The sequence below is a fragment of the Grammomys surdaster genome, unplaced genomic scaffold (genome assembly GCF_004785775.1).
Source record: "Grammomys surdaster isolate TR1022 unplaced genomic scaffold, NIH_TR_1.0 804, whole genome shotgun sequence".
Classification (NCBI taxonomy): domain Eukaryota; kingdom Metazoa; phylum Chordata; class Mammalia; order Rodentia; family Muridae; genus Grammomys; species Grammomys surdaster.
This window is the reverse complement of record NW_021605223.1, coordinates 105,542-128,425: the sequence shown is the minus strand read 5'-3', so window position 1 is coordinate 128,425 and position 22,884 is coordinate 105,542. Positions and strand designations below refer to the sequence as shown.

The window sequence follows — 22,884 nt, the reverse complement described above, 5'->3', positions numbered from 1 at the left end:
GCGTGGCTCAGTGGTAGAGCCCCTGCCTAGAATACCCCAGTGAGGGGATCAGGGTGTGGCTCAGTGCAAGGTCCTGACTTCAACACCCAGGACCAAAATTAATTTTAAAAATGTAAGTGGTCTCGGGACCTGGCAGCTAGGAGGGCAAGCATTGCTTCCGTATTGAATTGGGAAGGAAACACATGGGGGCTACACTGGAGGATGGATCAGCTATGCCAGCAGAATCTGTCTGTCTGTCCGTGGCTCACCCCATCCCAGCAGGCAATGGTGTAGACTAAGGCATCTCAGGGAAGGAGAAAGAAGCTCCCTACAGAGCAAAGCTGAGGGGTGGGACTCGGCTTACCTGGACCTCCTTGGCATGGAAGACCACAATAAGACAAAGGAGGAAGGCAGTGGAGAGGGTGATCAAACACTTAACCAGGAGGAGGTACAGCACCCACTGTGGGAGAACAAAAGACCACCGGTGAGCCAGTGCTCCCAGTCCACCCACGCCCAGTCCCTTCCTTCAGAAAGGCGTCTCTACATTCCCAACGACCTGGCTCCCGAACCAGGCCCTCCTGACAGGACACCTCAAAACCATTCTCGCTGGGCAGTGGTGGCGCACGCCTTTAATCCCAGCACTTGGGAGACAGAGGCAGGCGGATTTCTGAGTTTGAGGCCAGCCTGGTCTACAGAGTGAGTTCCAGGACAGCCAGGGCTACACAGAGAAACCCTGTCTGGAAAAACCACCCCCCCAAAAAAAAAAAAAACCGTTCTCGAGTTTAATGCGTACGACCCCAGCCCTCGATAACCTGAGATAGGAGGATTTCTAATTTGAGGTCTACTTGGGTTATGGTAGATGGACATCATCTAAGCCCGACAGCCATGTCTCATATCCTCACTACCCTCCACGCCCCCACCACTGGGGAGCCTTGAAACTCATATTCTTTTCCTTTCCCTATGAAAAGTCGTTCCTCATTTGTGTGTGCATGTGATGTCTAGAAAAAGACATCCGGCTTCCAGAGAATGCCCCTTTCCTCTCCAGCAAGCAGTGCCTGCCCTGGACCCCAATTCCAGAAAAGACTAGAGACTGTCCCTTAAGTCATTCAAGTCGCCTAGAGCATCGTTCTGCCCTTCTCTAATCTGGGGAATGAACCTCAAGACCCCCCAGCCCCAGCTCCCCAGAGTGGGGGTCCCCAGTCCTGCTTCGTGAGCCCCTTCTTCCCCTATCCTACCACTTCCCCTGGCTGTATGCCCAGGACACGCGGGGCGGAAGTTCAGGGCCTACATAAAGCACCAGCAAGTTTTTTTTTTTTTTCTTCCTCTCTTTGTGTGGCAACGCCTTGGAGAGATCCAGAATTTAGGGAGGAAGGGTTTAGAGAGTTGGGGGTGGGAACTGCTGAGTTCCCTAAGACTGGCCCGATGCTCACGGGGAGATACTGTCCCGGGACAGGGCTCGCCTGGGTTTCTCCACTGAACCCTGCACCTGTTCCTCCGCAGCGCTCTGCCAGCTTCCCTGGCTGAGCCCGCGCCAGCACCCCGCCTCTGAGCAAGGGAAGAGGGCCAGTTTCCTGGCCCCGTGGGGGGGCACCCCCACCCCAGTCTGAACAATGGTGCTGTTGTCCCCAGCCTTCCCCTCCCCCGACATCCTTCACACTTCCCCAGTTCCCCGTTCAGTTTTTCAGTTTTGTCTCAGCCCCTATCGCGCGTCAGAGACCAGCCACTTTCCCACAATGCAGTTCATTTCTCTTATGGCGGGGGTGGGGGTGGGGGTGGGGGGGTCCCCCTTTCCAATTCTACACCCAGACGGAGGTCTCTTACTTCCCTCTCTCTGAGGGTTCCGTCTGCTTCTAGACCTCCCAAGTGCTAGGGTTGCAGGCATGTAGCATCACAGTCAAGCGCGGGAGATCGAACCCAGGGGCTTTGCGCATGCTAAGCAAGTACTCTACCAACTGAGCTCCTGCCGGGCTCTGGTGTGTGTGCGTGTGGGTGGGGGGTGTCCACGCGTGCACGGCCTTTCTATCCTCGCTGTGCATCTCCCCAACTGGCTCAGTGGCTTTGGAAGTTTCTGTCATTGTGGTGCTCTCTTTCTCTCTCTGTCTCCCCTCCCTCCCTTCCTCCCTCTGTCCCTCCCTCCCTCTGTGGACTGGCTTTCCCTCTCTGTCTGCCCCATCTTCTCCGCTTCACCTCATCCAGAGAGCTCTGTCTCTTCCTTCCCACAGTCTTGGCACCCGCCCTTCCTCCAGAGGAGCAGATGTCGTCGATCGGTGAAAAACAAGTTTGTTAGTTTGAGAGGGGGCTCAGGGTGGGGATGCGGCTCGCTTGGAAGAGTGCGTGCCTAGCATGCGCACAGCCTCCGGTTTGGCCCTCGGCCTCGAGTAAACTGAGTGCTGTGGTATACGCCTGGAACCCCTGCCCTTGGGGAAGTGGAGGTAGGAGGGTCAGAAATACATGGCGATCCTCATCCACATAGCCAGTTCAAAGGCGATCCTGGGCTACCAGAGATCTTGTCTCAAACAAGAGCTGCGAGGGTGCTTCCGGCTATATTTGAACAGAGGGGGAAACTGAGGCTCAGAGGGTGGCATCCGTTCCTTCAAGAATCACAGTTGGGAGGAAGGGGTCTGAGCAGGCAGCGAAGGGGAAACAGAGGGATAAGAAAGACCCCTGGTTCCTTCCCTTCTGCCAGGACTCCCAGGTCCCCCCACCTCCCCTGCTGGGCGCGGTGCAGGAGCGTGGGAGCGCCAGGCAGGCCCCAGCCATGTTTCCTGTTGGCATGGCTCTGGACGGCCCCACCCCCTCGCAGTGGCTGCCCTCTCCTTGGCCACTTGGCTGAAGGAAGCTGGCCTGCCCTGACCCTCCATGTGGCTGCCAGTCACTTTACAGCCGCTGCTGTTCACTTCCAATCCCCAGATACAGGGCAGGGCTGAGCACCAGGGCCCAGAAGTTCTCCCAAAGAATGTCCCACCTGTCCGCGCGCGCGCGCGCACACACACACACACACACACACACACACACACTCACACATACACACCACACACAGAGAGAGCTCCTGCTCCAACTTTTCTGTTGAGTAAGTGTGCCTCCCCCTCCAGCCACAGACCCAACCCTTGCCCTCCATCTCTCTATGCCACAAGCCTGACCAGGGTCAGAATATCCCCGGGGCTTGCTACGACCTGTTCCAGCCCCACCTGCACTCCCTGGCCTTCCAGAGATTGACTGATCGCTCTCTTGAATGTGTTCTTCCCTTCCCCCACCTTCTTTGGATTTTTTTTTTCTTCTGTTTTTGAGATAAGGTCTTGTGTAGCCCAGGCTGGCTTCCAACTCAGTAAGTAGCCTAGGCTGGGCCGAACCTTCTGATCCTCTTGCCTCCCACTTCCCCAGTGCCTGGTGAGACTTTTTGAGGCTCCTCCTGCAGACTCTTGAAAGTCTGAACCCCAAATCTCCTCTTCCATGGGGACAAGGTGTTCAAGCCACAGTCCTCTGTCTGGTGAGTGACAGCAGGTGCATTCTGGGGGCAGTGCACTTCTGTACGGTAGAGGTGGGGCAGAGGCTCTACTCCGCACCATCTCCTCTGTTGGTTACTTCAGGGCACTGCCTGGTGGCACTGGATAAATGGCAGAAGCTAGATAAGGAGCAAGGAGATGCCTAATGACAAGGTCTTTCTCCCTCGCTCTCCCTTCACCAGAGCTGGGCTATCAAAGATCTGCCTTGCATGGGCCTCAGCAAGGCCCACACTCCCAGTGCTCTGATAACACTTACCCAAAAGGTAACACTGAAAACCGTCTCCCTTGTGTGTGTGTGTGTGTGTGTGTGTGTGTGTGTATGTGTATGTGTGTGTGATGGGGAAAAGAGTAGGATGATATCACACTAGCTCAGGTTTCAGGGATGCAGAGCCCCCCCCCATCTGCCTCCCTCACACCAGGCGGCCAGACCCAGCCCTCTTCCCTTAGACCTTAAGAAGTGCAAGACTTCAGAACCCTCCCTTAGAACCAGGAGTGTAAGACCTCAGTTCTCCTCCCTTAGACCCAGGAGTGCCGACCAGCTCTCTTCTCTCACATCCGGGGTTCCAGACCCTAGCCCTCCTTCCCGTGGTTTAAGACCCCAACCGTCCTCCCTCACAGCCAGACATGTAAGACGCCAGCCCCTCCCTCACAGCCAGGGGTGCAGACCCCAGCCCCCCTCCCTCACACCAGACTCCCTGTCCCTTCCCTTCGATGTGGAAGGGCTCCACTCACCTTGCAACCCAGGAACCACAACATCTCAGCGTGCAGGACCATGAGTCCGATGCCAGTTCCCGCCAGCACCAGCGCCCAGCCAGCCACCCTCTTCTCCTGCTCCAGCAGGCGCTTTCTCCGTCTCAGGGCCCCCAGGCCAGTCACCAGCTCCCCGCCCATGGCCCCGGAGGTCTTGGGGCTCAGCCAGCTTCCTGCCCAGGGTCCCCCACCTCTCAGTACGCAAATGGCAGCCAGCTTGGCTTCCAGGCCAGCGGCCTGCTCCGCTCACTCTGGGACTTTTGCTGGAAGGCACAGCCTAGTCCTGTGCCCTCTGGGGAGTGGTAACTGCAGCAGGCAGGGCAGGGCGGGGAGGGACGGGGAGGTCCCCGGGTAGGGGGAGGCTACCCATCTCATCCCCTTCTGAGACTAAGGAGGGGCTAGGGTGTGTCTTGTGGCCCCGGGCAAGGAAGAAGAGTCCATCCACGTGGGCAAAGACACACTCTGACACAATAGGTTGTGTGACTCTCCAACCGTTTGCACTCCGTGGTACACACCTACAACCCACCACATCCAGACACCACAGAGCACCCCACGACGGGGCCGGAGACCGAGCCCACCACACCAGCACGCACCACACAACCTCCACAGAAGTGACTCACACTCCCGAAAGTTCAGAAACCCACAGCCACACCCAGACATCACACACACACACACACATGGTGTGACACACGCCAGTACTTAGCAGGGCAGCAGCGTCCCGTTGCACGCGGGGCCACCCAAAGGTTGTGCTCGAGCAGCCACATACAGCCTTCAAAGTGGGGCGGGGGAGGGGCCGGAAAGTAGGGCACAGGGATTAAACGTGAGAGTTCCTCTCAAAAGGGGACCGACTTCTGTGTCTAACACCTACTTGTTAGGTGGCTCGAAACCACCTGTAACTTTAACCCCAGGAGACCGGACACCCTTTTTCTGGTCTCTGCAGGCTCCTCGACACATGTGGGATATATTCACACACATACACATGCATAAATACAAAGCAAATCTTAAATGATAATTTTGAAATGGGGTCAGGGATGGAGTGCAGTTGTTAGCGGGCTTCTTTGAGTCACAGAAACTCTGAGGCGGGAACCCAGCATAGCATAAAGCGGGCAATGGTGCATGCCTGCATCTTGACACTAGGAAGCTGGAGGCAGGGGGATCAGCAGGTCTCAGTCATTGTCAACTGTGAGTTCAAGGTCAGCCTGGGCCACAAGAGACCCTGTTTCCAAAACCAAATAAAACCCCATAATATTCCAGGATACAAAGAGCTAAGCATCAACGACTACACGGAACATGTACCAAGAGCGACACAAATACACACAGAGCATGTCTGGACACACCAATTTGTAAGAGTCACCAGGCACAACACACACGTGTCAACAGGCACACAAGGGTGTGTAAATGTGAAATACAGAGACACTCGATATGTGCAAACACCTGGGGGTGGCAGATACTGTCACCCAGCCCCTAGAGAACAGGAAGTGCACAGTAGCTCGCATCCTTGTGTGTGGACTCAAACACACACACCCCTGACATTAATCCTGACACACACTAGTGCACTTGACACTCAGCATGCCCCAGCACAGTACACCATTCAAACCAGAGAAGAGTCAATGGAAGTGTGCAAGCAGCTTCAACCCAAAGTTGGACATTCTAGAACATTCTAGCCACACAAGACACAGTCCAAGATGATATCCTTTGGAGGGGGTGGGGTTGGCTTCAGACCCACAAGAACACCAATGTCCAGATTAGCACACCATCAATCCAAAGTCACACACAATGCCTGTGTACATTATACTGTCATGCATGGCCACAGAGACACAACACACTCAAGGAAGAGAAAGACCCTCACCATGGATATACATCCTGACATGAGTAACAAGGCCATTTCACTGAGTCTGACAGGGTATTACATTCACACACACACACATACACACACACACACACACACACACACACTACATACGTGCAACCTCTTTAGACAGGGCTGGGAAGATAGTCCATTGACAAAGTGTTTGTGTACAAGTGTGAGGATCTGAGTTCGAATCCCAAGCCCATTTGTGAAAAATCAGGTGCAGGGGTTGGAGAGATGTCTTAGCAGGTAAGAGCCCATGCTCCGCTTGCAGAGGACTCTGGTTTAGTGTCCAACATCAACATTGGGTGGCTCACAATAGCCCTGTAACTGCAGTGAATCCAGGGTCTCCCCACCCCACCACCACTGACTTCCACTGGCACCTGCACACACATGGCATACGCAGTGCACATGTGCACAAACACAGTTCCATGCACTGATGCTCACACGCACTCATGCATGCACGCATGCGCAAACACAAATAAGACTAAAATAAAACGAGTCGTTTTAAAATGTCAGGTGTAGAGGCGCAAACCTGCAACCCCAGCCCTGGGTGGGGAGGAGAGGTAGTCAGGTGGATGAAGTCATTCTAATCGAATCAGCGCTTTCCGGCTGATGTGAAAGACACAGTTTCCAAAACAGTGAGGTGCAGGACTAGTGACATAGCTCATGGGGGTTAAGGACACCGACTGCTAACCCTAAGGATCTGAGTTCAAATCCCAAGCCTGCATGGTGGAAGGAGAGAAGAGACTCCCGTGGGTCGACCTGGGACTTTCTTATGTGTACCATGACACGCACACACAGCGCACAAAAATACAGGTGCAGAGAAATTGAGGAAGATATTGTTATATCAACCTCTGATCTCCACAGACGAGCACACCCTGTGCACCCTACTCCAATACAGAACACACACACACACACACACACACACACACACACACCCCTCACAGGAGACAAAGCAAAGGCACACGGTGAATGTGACTCTGGAAATGAGATGTTGTGTGAGACACAGAGATTCAAATAGGGACACACAACGAACAGAGCAGACACAAGGGTCCACACAGCATGTGTCAGGGCCTTAAGTGCTCCCAAGCCAACAAAGGACACAACAGGGACACCAAGACAGGCCGCAGAGGGATCTGTGACATGGTATTTCGCCTCACGGTCCCCAGCCTCAGGGAAAGGCTCAGTCATGACTCCTCCCAGCCTGTGTCCTGTGGCATTGAGGACTACGCGCCCGCTAGCCACAGGGAAATGAGATACCCGTGGACAGACATGTCTGGCACCAATGCAACCCACACAGACACACCCGGAGACTCCCAACCACACACACACAGACACGCCCAGTGACAGAAACACACCCCGTGGGGGTGCCCCACCCCATGGCACACATGATGATCCCACTCAGTGACACATGGCTGGAGAAGGTTGGAGACACACCCAGTCACACCCGGACACCACACATGTGTCTACTTGGAGAAAATGTTGCAGACTGGTGCTCCTCATGCTGCAACCCGGGCATCCCTGCCTGCTTGCTGCCTGGAACCTGGAGCCATCTCTGCTTCCTCCCCAGGAACATCTCTGGGCCTTGCACACAACTCTGTGTTAGTATCTCCTCTCTATGTCTTCATGGGTTTTTATTTTTCACTGTTGGAATGGAACGCATGATAGTCTGTGTGCTAGACATGTGCTTGCCCCTGGGTTACAGTGGAACCTCTCACTGGAGGATTCTAGGCAGGGGCTCTACCACTGAGCCACGCCCCCAGTCCCTCACTGGGGGATCCTAGGCAGGGGCTCTACCACTGAGCCACGCCCCCAGCCCCTCACTGGGGGATCCTAGGCAGGGGCTCTACCACTGAGCCATGCCCCCAGCCCCTCACTGGGGGATTCTAGGCAGGGGCTCTACCGCTGAGCCACGCCCCCATCCCCTCACTGGGGGATTCTAGGGAGGGGCTCTACCACTGAGCCACGCCCCCAGCCCCTCACTGGGGGACTCTAGGCAGGGGCTCTAATGCTGAGCCATGCTCCCAGCCTTTTTTTCACCTCTGTCTCCAAAACCTGTGTTGTGGTTTAGTTTCTTTTTTCTTTTTCTTTCTTTCTTTCTTTTCTTTTTTTTTTTGTATTTTTTTTTTTTGAGACAGGAAAGTAACTCCATATCCCTGATTGGACTCAGCCTCCAGTTTTCTGAAATTACAGATGTTTGATACCATACCTGACTCCTGGACCCTCTGTGATTTCTCAGCCTCTCTCTCTCTCTCTCTCCCTCCCCCCCTCCCTCGGCCCCTTCCTTCCTCTCTCCCTCCCTCCCTTCTTCCCTCCCTCCCTCGATATTTGACTCTGTGTACATTTCTCAGAAGTACCTGAACTGGGGCCCAGAAGCTGTGCAATTGGAGTGGTGACTTGAACAGTTCTTGGCTTTTGACTCATGTGTGGCCCTAGTCCCTGTACACAGCTCTCAGTTTCTCTGTGCAGCTAAGACAGAAATGGAGGTAACCTGCTGTCCACACCTGTGCCAGTGATGCCAACTGAGGAATGGATCAGGAGCAGGAGAGAGAGAGAGAGAGAGAGAGAGAGAGAGAGAGAGAGAGAGAGAGAGAGAGAGAACGAGGAACAAGACAGGACAGAGAAAGAACAGGAGCCCAGAGTCAGAGAGAACTAGGCTGAAGAGAGCAGAGACAGCAGAAGACGGTGACCACAGAAGGACAGAGGCAGAAAAAGAAGAGAATGGAGCAGCAAAGCAGGGGTCACAGATGGAGACAGATGGACAAGGGACACAAAGACACAAAGGCAGAAAGAAGCAGAGACGGACCAGAGAGAACTGGAAGCAGAAAGGACACTGAGACCCTGGATGCATGCATAGAGATGGAAGAGAGAAACAAAAAGACAAGAAAGACGAGGGAAAAAAAAACGACAAGACTGGGGGCATGGCTCAGTGGTAGAGCACTAGCCTAAGGTCCTGGATCCTATCTGTAGTCCCCCCCCCCAAATTAAAACACAACAAAATGAAAGAGATAGAGAAAACACACAGAAGTGAAGAAAAAGTCTGAAATTCAGACATGGGCGTTAGGCACAAATTTTGTCTCCAAATACACTGAAAATAAATAGATATCCGGGACGTTTGGGAGATACCCCAGCGGGCACCGTTGAGTAATGGTCATGGGAAATGGATGCCAAACTCTATACTGAAGCAACGGGCAGTTGAAATAGTCCCGTTTTCTGGCTCTTTCCAGCTCTGGGAGGGGCTGAACTGAGAGGTGGGAGTGACTCAGGCCCCAAGCTTCCTGTGAGTCAGCCTTGAGTTCAATACTGAAACACTGAGGGCGCAGGAGGGACACGGGGTCTTTGGGGGAAAGAGTAAGAGGACTGCGGAGTATAAAAACGGTGCAGAGCTAGTCTAAGGAAGGAGGGACTGGGGTCTGGACCCTTGGGTCTGAGGGAGGAGGGTGTTACTTGGACCCCCGGCTCTAAGACGGGAAGTTCTGAACCTGCACTCCTGGGTCTGAAGAAGGAGGATTGGGGCCTGGAGCCCTGGGTCTGAGGGAGGAGGCTGATGCTTAGATCCCTGGGTCTGAGAGAGGAGGCTGGTGCCTAGACCTCTGGGTCTGAGGGAGTAGGACTGGGGGTCTGGCCCCTGGGTCTAAGATAAGAGGACCTACCCCTAAGTCTGAAGGAGGAGGATTGGGACCTGCACCCCTGGGTCTGAGGGAGGAGGCTCACACCTGGACCTGTGGATCCAAGGGAGGGAGGGCTGGCTCCTGGAGCCCTGGAGGCTCTGGGTTCAAGGTGAGAAGGGGGCTAGGTCCCACAATTCTGTCCAGGAAGAGAGGAAGAGCTGATTCAAAGTCCCCAGGACATTCCTTTGGCGGTATCCCAGATGCCCCACCTTTGTCCCAGCCCCATCTCCGGGCCTGGAAGAGACCCAGGAGCCTCGGGGCCCAGCCGGAAGGGGCCAAGGACAAAGGGCTGTTTAACTGGCTGGTGTTGGAGGGAAGTAGGGAAGAGGGTGTCTTAGGCGGAAATGTCAGCTCTTGCCCAGGGCATGTGTTGGGACTGGCAAGCTGAGCCCCAGGGAAGACACCCTGAAAGGCCGGTGCTGGTGGCAGCACAGCACACTAAAGCCAGCTCTGGGACTTGGCTCACGGAGGCGTCAAGGTTTGGAAGACTTCCACCTGGTGGTCATTTTGGAAACTGCAGGCACTCTGTGGCTTTGTAACAAAAGTTTCTTGTCGACCTATACTGGGCACCTACTGAATGCCTAATAGCCCTCTAAGAGCAGGAGATATTGCAGCAAACAAAACAGACAACCCCGCCCCGGAGGCACTTTCGGGCCATGGGAGAGAGTGCTTAATATTCCATCCATCTCAGTGTCTGGTGTTTGGGGTTTTTTTGTTTGTTTTTTGTTTTGTTTTTGTTTTCCGAGACAGGGTTTCTCTGTATAGCCCTGGCTGTCCTGGAACTCACTCTGTAGACCAGGCTGGTCTCGAACTCAGAAATCCACCTGTCTCTGCCTCCCAAGTGCTGGGATTAAAGGCGTGTGCCACCACCGCCTGGCTGGTGTTTTTTTTTTTTTTTTGTTGTTGTTGTTGTTTTGTTGTTTTTTTTTTTTTTGCCAATTCCAACTTTTCCTTTCTCTTTGGACTTCTGTCTCTTCCTCTTGTCTCTGAGCACATGGATTTGTTATTCTTACATTGCCGCGTTCAGCCTCATCCTTCTTTCTCTTCCTCTTCTACCTTTATTGTCCTCCTTTTCCCCGTAGTTTACCACAACCCCCACTCCCAAAAACCAAAAAACAAACACAAAACAACAACAACAACAACAACAACAACAAACCCATACTGTCCTTTATTCTAAACATACACTGAGTCTGGGCAGCGGTGGCGCACGCCTTTAATCCCAGCACTTGGGAGGCGGAGGCCGGTGGATCTCTGTGAGTTCGAGGCCAGCCTGGTCTACAAAACAAGTTCCAGGACAGCCAGAAAACAAACAAACAAACAAACAACCGACCAATCAAACAAACAAAAAAACAACATACATTACTGACTGGTTGATTTGGGGATGTACACGGGTATGCACGCATTCCACAGCAAGTGTCTGGAGGTCAGAGGACAGCTCTCCTGAGAGATCAGGGTGTGGTTCTCTCCTTCTCCCATGTGAGTCCTGTGGGTGAAACTCAGGCCGTCAGGCTTGGCAACAGCTGTCTTTACATCCAGCGAGCTCACCAGCTTTGTCTGCACATTTAAAAACTTTTTTTTTGGGGGGGGACAGATTTTTTCTGTGCAGCTCTGGCTGTCCTGGAACTCTCTCTGTAGACCAGGCTGGCCTGGAACTGGCAGAGATCTGCGTGCATCTGCCTCCCCGGTGCTGGGATTAAGAGCGCCCACCACTGCCCAGCTGAGATTTTGTATAACGTGTTTTGATCATATTTACTCCCCCTCTTTCCAGTTCCACCCCTGATTCCCTTCCCACACAACTTTGTGAGTGTCTCTCCCCCCACCCTCCGCATCACGTCCTGCTTGTGTTGCCCAGGAACTCTTGGTTGTGTGATCTTCCACTGGAGTGTGGGTGGCACATCAGACGTAGCAGCTAACAACCGTCAGTAGCTCCTCTGCTATGCTAGGTAATGGCCTTTGTGCTCAGTTCTGCTCTCCAACTTACAAGCTGTGAGTTTTCTCCCCTCTCCTTCCTGTGGGTGTCTGAGCCAGGGCTTTCCTACATATGCCTTTAAGCCACAATCCTTCTGCCTCAGACTCACACGTGCTGCAGTAGCTGGTGTGCACTGCTACATCTTTCTCTGGTCACAACCGCTGTGAACTCACACGTGCAGTAGCCCTGCTGGCCATGCTCACACTCCTTCCACAGAGACCCCTGCACCTTTGGAGAAGGGGGTATTATATGTATGTTCTATTTAGGGCTGTAAAATTAAATTTGTAAGATTTGTGTATGTGTGAGTATGTTCTCTCTCTCTCTCTCTCTCTCTCTCTCTCTCTCTCTCTCCCTCTCCCTCTGTGTGTGTGTGTGTGTGTGTGTGTGCACACGCGCCCGCGCATGTGCTCACAAAGGCCAGAAGGGAGTATTGAATTCCCTGGAGCCAGAGTTACAGGCATTCGTAATCTGCTCAATATAGGTATTGGGATCAGAACTTTGGTTCTCTGATTGCAACTTGACTTTTGGCTACTTTTTGTGGGTTCCCCTTTTCTACCACCCTACTACACCCTTATCCCATCCAGCCCCCCAACAGTAGTTAGGCGAGAAAGAAGGTTAGAGGGGAAAGGGGGTGTCAATATCATTGGACTACTTCCTGCTGATCAGAGGCATCAAGTTCCTTGGACAGGTTTGATATTCATTGTTGGGACATCTCCAACCAGCAACCAGTGAGAGCAAGAGCGGCAGCCAGCGGAGCAGCTGCAGCCAGGGGAGCAGCTGCAGCCAGCGGAGCAGCTGCAGCCAGGGGAGCAGCAGCCGCAACAGCCTCTCTCAGGGCTTTGGCATTTTTATATCCTCTCATGAGTTCCCAGAATTGCAAACGTCACACGATCACAGGAACTATCTGGAGCTGGCTTCTACCAGAGCACTAGGAAAATCATAATTAGCTGTTGTAGACAAATTGAAGCAGCCTCATATCCCACACCCGGGGTTAAAACAAAAACATATCCCTACAACATTTCTGTGCTTAAAGAAACCAAAATTCTCACTATGTCTGATAGATAAATAAATACTCTTAACAGTGACTCGCACTCCAGGCCTTTCTCGTGTTTTGGATGTATGTTCTCTGATCGCTCAGACTGGCCTTGAAGTCATGTAACCAAGGATAATCATGAACTTCTGATCCTCCTGCTTCCAGATGTCACATAGATTATGGGCATGTGCCACCACACCCCATCCCTCCCACACCTCGCTCTCCTGTGGGTGTCTGAGCCAGGGCTCTCCTATGTATCCCTTAAAGCCACAATCCTTCTGCCTCAGACTCGCACATGCTGTAATATCTGGTGTGCACTGTTACACCTGCCTCCTACAGACATGTGACATTACATCTGACTAGACATACACACACATGCACGCACACACACATGCACGCACGCACGCACAGTGTCGGGAGAGTCTCACTATGTAGCCCCAGTTGGTCTCAAACTTATAGGGATCTGATTGCCTCTGCCTCCCAAATGCTGAGATTAAAGACGCATGTTCACGTGAAGCCCCTGGCTCTGATCTTGGCATGTCATTGACTTTATTTCTACATCGAATTTTACACACAAGTAGCATTGTTTAGAGGAAGATCTGCCTGTAGCCTAGCTACCATCCCTAACAGGATTCCTCCCTGAGCCCTTTAGAGAGGTCTGGTCCTTATGTCACAGAGTGGCTTGAAGGTTGTGTGAGAGCCCTCAGCTCAGCACCTGTGGCCCACTGAACCAACTACCCAGGTCTCCCTGGCTGTACCGCTGTGCAATTCTCCTCTTTGCATCTGACTGGCTTGTAACTTGCTTTAATGAACAGGATTCTGTGGGAATAGCTGGGTGCTTGCTAGGAGCACAAGGAATTTCTATTTCTGTCCTCCCAGACTTTAAAGTCACCATGCTGCGGGAAAGTTTAAGTTCATCTCACAGAGAAGGACATTGGAGGAGAGTCGAGATATCGTAAGCAGAAGATGCAGGGTGGCAGAGTGCAGCTGTCTAAGTGACCCCAGGAGAAACCAGCAGAAGAGTCCAGAATTACACGGGTATGTTTGTGTAGGAGAGTGTGCACATGAGTGTAGGTACCAGCAGAGGCCAGAAGAGGGGGCCAGATCACACGACTCTGGAGTTACAGGCTGTTGAAATCTGTTGGATGTGGGTTCAAGGAATCAAACTCTGGTCCTCTGCACGAGCAGTGTGAGCGCTTAGCCATTTCTTCAGCCCTAGCCAATATTATTTTGTCTCAGTCTTTCTTAGCCAACCTCTGCTTTTATTTTACGTGTTCTTGCCTCTTCCTCTCTCTGTCTCTGTGTGCTGACTCCTGTCAGAATTCCTCTCACCATAGTCCTTGCCTTATTTTCGCTGATCTACAAACAACACCAGACTCTTTTTGGCCTCAGGTTCTTGACGTGTGTCTGTCCTCTTGAATTGGATGAGTTTCCTCCAATCTCCTTGCTTACAATATCTGGATTCTCCTCCAATATCTCTCTCTCTGTGGGCTGAACTTAAGGTTTCTAGCAGCGTGGTGGCTTTGAGATCTGGCAGGATAGGAGCAGAAATTTCTTGTGGTCTCAGCAAGTGTCAAGTTATTCCCACTGTGAGTCACCTCATTTCTATATTGTATTCAGTTCTCTGCTCAGACATAAAATCTCTCTCTCTCTCACGCGCGCGCGCGCACACACACACTTACACTGCTAGAGGTGGAATCTAGGATGTTATGCAAGCTACACAATCAGTCCACCACTAAGCTACACACAGTATCTCATCTTCCTTGGTTACGTCTTCAAACAGTCTCTGCTGTCACTGTCACTGCCGACTTTAAGACACCGGCTCTGTCCTCCCACTGTGCGAGCCCTTGGAACCAAACTCAGGTCTTCTTGAAGGAGTTGCCTTTACCCGCTGAGCCATCTGGCTGGCCCATCATGGCCGATTTCAACGGTAACCTTTGGATGTATCTGTGGGGGTGTTTCCAGAGAGGACAAGCTGAAAAGGGCATGGAAGCACCCCAAGTGATAACTCGTGCTCTGAGATCCTAAAACGAACAAACTGGGGGAAGGGGAGCCAGAAGAGCACCGGCATTCACCTCTCTCTCTGTTGTCTGACCCACCCAGAACTAAACAGGCAGCCCACCATGCTTTCCTTCTACATGGTGGCGTGCGCCATTAAAACCGAGAGGCAGAATTAATCTTCCTTCTCAGAAGGTGTGTTCTGTCAAGTGTTCCATCCCAAAGCAATGGGAACTGATGCTACACAGCATTCATTCTGGTCATCCTGTCCGTCTGACTTGTCATTACCCGGGGTCCATGCTAGAGTAAAATGATCTTACCTCCCTTTCAGCATTTATGCTTATTTTATGTGTATGAGTGTTTGCCTGCATGTATGTTTGTGTACCATGAGTGTGCCCGGTGCCCATGTCAGATCCCCCAGAACTGGAGTTACAGGCTGTTGTAAGCAGCCATGTTGGTGCTGGGAATGAACCCAGGTCCTCTGCAAGAGAAGCCAGCCCTCCTAACGATGGAGCCATCTCTCCAGCCCCCATTAATCTACTTTCTAATTTGTCTACTTGTTAATGATAGACTCCTTGCTATCCACATGGTACAAAACAATGTTTGGTTCACTAGAGAGATGCTGCATAATAGTTTCTGAGATAGGGTCTCATGGGTCCCAGGCTGGCCTTGAACTTACTATGCAGCCAAGATGACTTTGAACTCTTTATCCTTTTGCCTCCACATTCTGTGCGGTGAGATCGCGGACACACACCATTATATCCAGTTTATGTGGGGTCCATCTTCCCATGAATGCTAAGCGAGCACTCTACTGAGCAGATGCCTCAGCCCTCTATGGATACTTGTCAAAGGAATGTTCATGCTCTGTGATACTGACTGGCTCTTCTGCTCCAGCCTACTCCACACCATCCTACAGGAGGGAGGGACTCCATTTCTCCATTTTCCTAGTACTTGCCCTGATCCCTTAAGCCAGTGAGTTGCTGTCTGTGGTCCTGATAACGGTGGCTCTGTCCTTGGTGCTGACGCTGGGACTTCACTCGTGGGACAACGGAGAGGGTGGGAACATCTTGAGGAAGGGACGGGGTCCTGCTTAAATGCAAACATTGACGCACTGTATCCCTGCGGGAAGACAGCCATGAGTGTGAAAGGGAGGGGTGCACAGGTCCCTGTGAACACTGTATGATCCACTGTGTATATCTCCTGTCAATCTATACACACATGCTTGTATGTGTGCGTGTTGATCTAGCCGGGTCTTCCTCAGCATCCCGAGAGGCTCGGTGCCAGCCCACCCCAGGACATCAAGACCCATGGATTCTCATGTGTCTTAATAAAACATCTTAGGTCTTAGCATTTAACTTATTAGCCCCAGTCCCACTCTGTATCTGTGCTTCCGTCCATCCATCTATTTGTTGTACGTATGTACACATGTGTTAGCTTATGTGTGGGTATGTGATTGTGTGTTCACAAGTGTAGCCATGCGTGTGGAGGCTAAATATCAAACTTGGGTGTTATTCCTTGACGGACATCTATTTTAGTTTGTGTGTGTGTATGTATGTGTGTGTGTGTGTGTGTGTAGCTCTGGCTGTCCTGAAACTCACTCTGTAGACCAGGCTGTCCTTGAACTCAGAGATCCACCTGCCTCTACCTCTCAAGTGCTGAGACTAAAGGCATGCACCACCACCACTTGACATCTTTCTTTTTTCTTTTCTTGCTTTCTTTTTTCAAACAGGGTTTCTTGTGACAGGCAGGCCTTTTTTCTTTCCATAAATATAAGTACTTCAGGTCCTTGTGCTTCCAAAGAAAACACTTTACCAACTGTAATATCTCTCCAGCCCTCATTCATTTATTTAAAAGATGTGTAGCTTGGAGTGAGTGAGATATCCCTGCAGGTAAAGGCATTTGCCACCAAGCCTGATGACCTGTCCTCAATCCCTGAGACCCACATATCGGAAAGAGAAAGTCAGTTCTCCACCTCCCTCCTGTTGTCCTCTGGCCTTTGACCATGGCATGCCCGTGCCTCTCCACCGCACAAAGAAAATAAATGAACATAAGTAAAAATTAAAATGAAAAAGTAAGTCCATAGGCCTAGCCTCAAACTCATGACACTCCCCTTTTCAGACAACATCTTGTCATGTTGCCTTAAACTCGTGGGTGATCTTGCCTCAGCCTCCTGAATGTGGGGTTACGGGTATCCACCAATCACACATCATCGTCTTTGCTATTATTTAAGATTTACTTTCACCTGTGTCCATGTGATTGTAGTGCCTACAAAGGCCAGAAGGGGGCATCAGACCCCCGGAGATGGAGTCTCAAGCTATTGTCAGATGATGTGATGTGTTCTGGGAGCCGACCCTCTAAGAGAGCAGCAGGCTTCGCGGCTGCTGAACCACCTCTCCAGCCTCCGCTATCATTCTGGCAATGCTATTTTTAATGACTCATATCATGCGTGCAGAAAACACATAGCATATAGAGATTCACACTCAGGAGGTGGATGCAGGAGGATCAGGAGTTCAAAGTCATCCTCAGTTGGGCTACATGAAACCTTGTCTCCAGTGAGCTCCAAGGCTCAAGAGCACGAGCAAAACAATTTCTGTGTGAACAATTCCGACAGCAGTTGACCTCCTAACGTGGACTGCAGGATCTCACAGGTCCCCACCCTTAGATGAAGAGCTGCAGGTGACTTACAAAGGCTCAGAGAGGGAGACTTAGCCCTCGCAGAGATAATCCCCTGACCGAGGAATGCAGGCAGCAACACTGAACAGACTCAGAAGATTGTAACCATTTGTTTATTCTTTTATATGTATATATAACAGTGGTGAAAGAAGGAAGCCCCGAGAACTTGGGAAAAGGACCTGGAAGGGATGGGCGGGACTAGAGAGAAGGGAAGTTATATAATTATTTTGTAATTAAATGTACAATGTAATAGTTTGGTGTTGTTTTGTGTTTTGAGACAGGGCTTCTTTGGGTAGCTCTGGCTGTCCTGAAACTCACATTGACAACCAGTTCTGAGATTAAAGGTGTTCACTACCATTGATTTTTTTTTTTTTTTGGAGACAGGGTTTCTCTGTGTAGCCCTGCCTGTCCTGGAACTCACTCTGTAGACCAGGCTGGCCTCGAACTCAGAAATCCGCCTGCCTCTGCCTCCCAAGTGCTGGGATTAAAGGCGTGCACCACCACCGCCCGGCATCACTACCATTGATTTTAAAAAAGACACAAAGATCTTCTTTGTAGTAAGAATAGATTCCTTGCCCCCAGCCTCTGCCACTCTCAGAAAGGATACAGCCTTCCAGCAGGATTGGTAGGATCACACTGGTCCTCCCCACTGGTCTTCCCCATCGTCATAGGAGAATGCTGTCTTCGAATAAAGGCAGTTGGCTCCCAACCCACAGCCCTCACACACCCACCCCAGCCTTTCCTTTCCCCTCTGGTCTTCAACATTAAGCAGCCCTTGACCTTAGAGACTGGGAGGAGAGTCACCCTTGACGGTCCCTCTCTCTATCTCTATTTTGGTTTTATAGCTTGGCTTTTGCTACGCTCCTCTGCCGTGCTCAGCTTTCTCACCTTTCCGTGCCACCACATCACAACTTTTAAAAATTCATTTATTTATTTTTATAGTGTAAGTGTGTGCATGTGTGATGTGGCACGTGTGTGGTGTGGCACGTGTGTGAAGGGCTGTCTTAGCTAAGGTTTTATTGTTGTGAACAGACACCATGACCAAGGCAACTCTTATAAGGACAACATCTAATTGGGACTGGCTTACAGGTTCAGGGGTTCAGTCCATTATCATCAAGGTGGGAGCATGGCAGCATCCAGGCGGGCATGGTGCAGGAGGAGCTGAGAGTTTTACATCTTCATCTGAAGACTTCTAGAAGACTGACTTCCAGGCAGCTAGGATGAGGGTCTTAAAGCCCACGCCCACAGTGACACACCCACTCCAGCAAGGCCACACCTACTCCAGCAAGGCCACACCTACTCTAGTAAGGCCACACCTACTCCAACAGGGCCACACCTACTCCAATAGGGCCACACCCTGGGCCAAGCATATTCAAATCATAACAAGATCAGAGGACAACTTTGGGGAGTCTATTCTCTCCTTCCACTTTGTGGGATCCAGGAATTGAACTAAGGTCATCAGGTTTTCTGGCAAGCATCTTTAGTCACTGAGCCCTCTCACTGACCCTATCCGACTCTGTATGCAAGGGTCCCTAAAACCTCCTCTCTTACTGTTTTGTCACAAAGATGTCTTCTTCTCAGGCGCCCATGCCATCAAAACTGTCTCTCAAGTTCCTTTCTGGATTTCCCTTATTGGACCGTACTCCTTTTTCTTTTTTTTTTCTTTCTTTTTCTTTTTGTCTGTTTTGAGACAGGGTCTTACATAGCTCAGACTGGACACTATGTACCAGACGTAGACCTCGAGCTACTAATCTTCTTCCTCCACCCTGGAGTAATGGATAAGGGTTGTGCCCCCCCCCACGAGCCCCCCAGCTGACTCACACCCCAGTTTCACCAACCATGAGCTTCCAGGACAGTGACTGTATCTTTCCAAATCAGGAAGGCAGGGCTGCGTCTGACTAATTGCCGAGGCCGGGGACACACCAGCCCAGAAGAACAGGTTCCAAATGGTTACGGGATGCCTCTTCCAGACTGTCTGTTTCCTCTCATTCTGGCCTCTGCCCTGTGTTCTCGCCATCTAATGAATGCTTCGAGCCTGCTTTACATAGACGGATCCCTTTGCCTGGAGCGCCCCTCCCTCTGCGCCTTCCCTCCCGGCAGGATCCTCCCAATCCCTCAGGACCTGGCCTCGGCTCTGTCCAGCACCTCCGAAGCCCTGTGATGTGATGTCAACTTGTCAAAATCTAGAGTCACCTAGGTGACAGGTTTCTGGGCATACCTGTGAGGGAGGCTCCATGTTGATTTAATTGAGTTGGGAAGACTGACCTAACCGCAGGAAGGAGGAAGTGAACTGAGCATGCGCCATGCGCCACTGTTCCTGACTATGGACACAGGTGCCCAGCCACCACCCACTCCTGCCCGGTGACTTCTCCACTGCTACAGATAGCACCTTGGGCTGATGGAAAGGCTGGAAGATGAAATTAGCCCTTTCCTCTCCAAGTCACTCTTAATCAGCGTTTTATCACAGCAACAGAAAACACTCAACGCCACCCAGTTTGGCTTACCTCGTCATAGGTGTATCTTTTAAATATTGGGTTGTTGTCAAATATTTAGCCTTTTTTTCCCTTACACTTGCAATGTTTGAGGTGGGGTGGGGTGGATGTAAGATACCCAGGGTCTCACATATGCTAAACAAGTCCTCCATGACTGAGCCAAGCCTCCGGACCCTTGCTGTGGGGATTCCCTATAGCTAAGCTACATTCCAATCCCATATATTTTTAAATGTTGACACAGAGAGGTTACTTCTGCTGGCCTTGAATTCGTCTGTATCACAGACTGGCCTTGAATTCAAGACTCCCCCATGTCAGCTTCCAGTACCTGGAGCTACAGGCTCACGGCACCTCATCTGGCTCAATCCTCGCCGTCCAATGTGCTGCCTAACACGCAGTAGCTGGTGTGAGGAGGTAGAACTCAGTCTCTTTCCTCTGTTCTGTTACTTGTGCCTAAAACACTTCAGAGATCGGTCAGCTTTGTTGACATGCCCCCCCCCGCAACCTCTCCACTTGTCCCTTTCCCATCAAGAAAATGTGTACATGTTTAAAACCTTTTATTGCAAATAATATACACGTGGAAAGACGAGAAAAGACAGGTGTATGGATTCCACATGTAATCCCAGCACCTGTCTGGTAGGTCAAGGTCAGGGGATCAATTGGGAGTTCAGTATGATCCTCTGTTATACAAATGAGTTTGAGGCTAGCCTGGGCTACATGAGACCTTTTCTTTCAAAACAAAAGAAAACAACAACAAAAAGTTTAGTGGGGGAGAAAAGGCAAAAATAGGTCAGTGAGTTCTAAGATCCCGTAACTCAATGTCCAGACCTCCAAACACTCCATATTTCTTCTTCTGGTCACTTGTTCCCAAAGATAATCACTCTTCTCTCTATTAATTGTACACACTAGCTGTTAGTAACTTTCATACGTTGTTTGAATGGAATCACATAACCTGTTCTACTGTGTGTCTTTCCTATTTTGCTCAATACTATTTACGTGTGTGTGAGAGAGAGATTCTTTCAAGGCCACTGCAGGTAACTGTCAGCTGTCATTTTCCACTGCTGCATAGTGCTCCATTGTGTGACTAGATCTCAGTCTTCTCCTTTCATTTGGCAGTTCATATTTATTTGGGGGTGTTTCCAGTTTATAGTTATTATGAACTGTCCTACTAGTCTATAGAGTTCGGGGGACCAGTTGAATTTCTGAGGTGATAAACCCAAGAGGGACTGCAGAGTTATACTATGAATTTCAATTCTGCTTTAGAGAGACACTGAAAAGCAGGGGGTTTGTTTCCCCTTCCCACTGTCTTCTTTCCTTCCTTCCTTCTTTCTTTCTTTCTTTCTTTCTTTCTTTCTTTCTTTCTTTCTTTTTTCTTTCTCTCTTTCAAAACAGGGTCTCACTATGTAGAATTGGCTTTCCTGGAATTCACTCTGTAGACCAGGTTGACCTCAGACTCGGACCTGCCACTGCCTCCGTGGTGCTGAGATTAAAAGTGTGAACCACCGTGCCTGAAAGGGTCTCACACTGTAGTTCAGGGTGGACCTGAACTTGCAGTGTAGACCAGCTTAGCCTTGAAGTAGCGATCCTCCTGCCTCAGCCTCCTGGGTGCTGGGACGACAGGCTGGGATTACCACCATCCTTGATAGAAGTGGGTTTTTAAGGTGAGTGGTGTGGTTTGCTGTGAGGGGTCACAAAAAACTCATGTATTGAAGGCTTGGTGACCAGGGGACAGCACTATTGAAAGCTGGCTGGACCTCGTTCAATGTACTGGATAGATGGGCCTTCAGGAAGTGAGTGGGGCCGGAGGCAGTAAGGAGGGACAGAGAGCGGGGTAGAAGGTTGTGACTGGAGGGACAGGAATGCAGCTCTTATTTTTCATGTCATTTTTAAAGGAGCCCACATCAGGTGCTGAAGTGATGAGAAGCAGAGAGATCCTAGAGGCGCTGTCTATGCAGGGAGGCCGACGGACGCCCCCAGAGCGATGGCCAGGAGTGGAGCAGCGATCAGAAGGGTCAGGATTCGGGGAGACTGGGGAGGAGCTGAGGACATGGTGCCAGGGAGGGTTTGTGTCACCAAGGCCCTGTTGCAGAGGTGACCCTCGCAGCAGTAACCCTGCAGGTCGATGGACGTCCAGGGGCTGGTGGTGCCCATGGTGGTGCAGGAGGGCCGGTGGCAGGTCCGGATGTACACGGGCACCGAGAAGTTGCCTGGGTGGACAGTGAGGAGAGGTCAGGCCTCGGTCCTCTGACACATCTCAGGTCTCTTTAGAGACCAGGACCACATCTCTCAGAGCAGACAAGCCTCCTCCTTCAGACCAGAGACAAATCTCCTTCCTGACACGCATGCTTCCTCCCTCAGTCTACAACAGGCCTTTCCCCTTAGATCAGAGACACGTCTCCTTCAATCTAGAACCATACCTCTTCCCTCAGACCTCAATCTTGCCTCCTCCCTCAGACCAAGGCCACAGAGAACCATGTCTCTCTGGTACCTCTGCCCTTTGGTCTTCAGCGCCATCCTGCCACCCCAGCCCCTCACCAATAGTCATCCGGCCGTTGCCCTGAAAACAGGAGCTCTGGTCCTGGTGGCACTGGACCCGTCGAGACTTCTCAAGGGAACAGTCTTCAGGGTGGGTCCCCAAGCAGGCATAGCACTCGGTGCCACTGAGCGTCGGTGGGTTAGGCGCTTGGAGAAGACAGCAGATGAGGTTTAGAGCATTGCTTCCAGCTGGCAGCGCAGGCTGCGCAGTGTACCTGCTTATGCCAAAGAGGAGCCTGGCATCCTACAGCCAGAGCAGCGCTCAGCGGAGGCCACGCCCCCTCCAGCCCCACCCCTGACGTCTCCAGCCCTGCCCCAGCTCTCCAGCTGCGCTCGACTCCTCCAATCCCGCCCCGACTTCTCCAGTCCCGCCCCCAACCTCTCTAGCCCCACCCCGATCTCTCCAGCCCCACCCCGATCTCTCCAGCCCCA

The 22,884-nt window shown here is 51.5% G+C and overlaps 2 protein-coding genes across 2 annotated transcripts in view; both read right to left on the bottom strand.

Moving 5' to 3' along the window:
• The window catches only part of Kcnn4 (potassium calcium-activated channel subfamily N member 4), a 14,423-nt gene extending 9,884 nt beyond the window's left edge, over positions 1–4,539 (bottom strand). Inside the window, exons 1-2 of the mRNA XM_028782557.1 lie at positions 4,215–4,539; positions 344–439 (exon numbers count right to left, since the gene is read on the bottom strand). Of these exons, the coding sequence (XP_028638390.1) occupies positions 344–439; positions 4,215–4,373 (255 nt within the window). The 5' untranslated portion in view covers positions 4,374–4,539. The remainder of the gene's footprint in view (positions 1–343; positions 440–4,214) is intronic.
• A 16,817-nt stretch (positions 4,540–21,356) lies between these two features.
• The window catches only part of Lypd5 (LY6/PLAUR domain containing 5), a 5,714-nt gene continuing 4,186 nt past the window's right edge, over positions 21,357–22,884 (bottom strand). Inside the window, exons 4-5 of the mRNA XM_028782568.1 lie at positions 22,453–22,599; positions 21,357–22,124 (exon numbers count right to left, since the gene is read on the bottom strand). Of these exons, the coding sequence (XP_028638401.1) occupies positions 21,865–22,124; positions 22,453–22,599 (407 nt within the window). The 3' untranslated portion in view covers positions 21,357–21,864. The remainder of the gene's footprint in view (positions 22,125–22,452; positions 22,600–22,884) is intronic.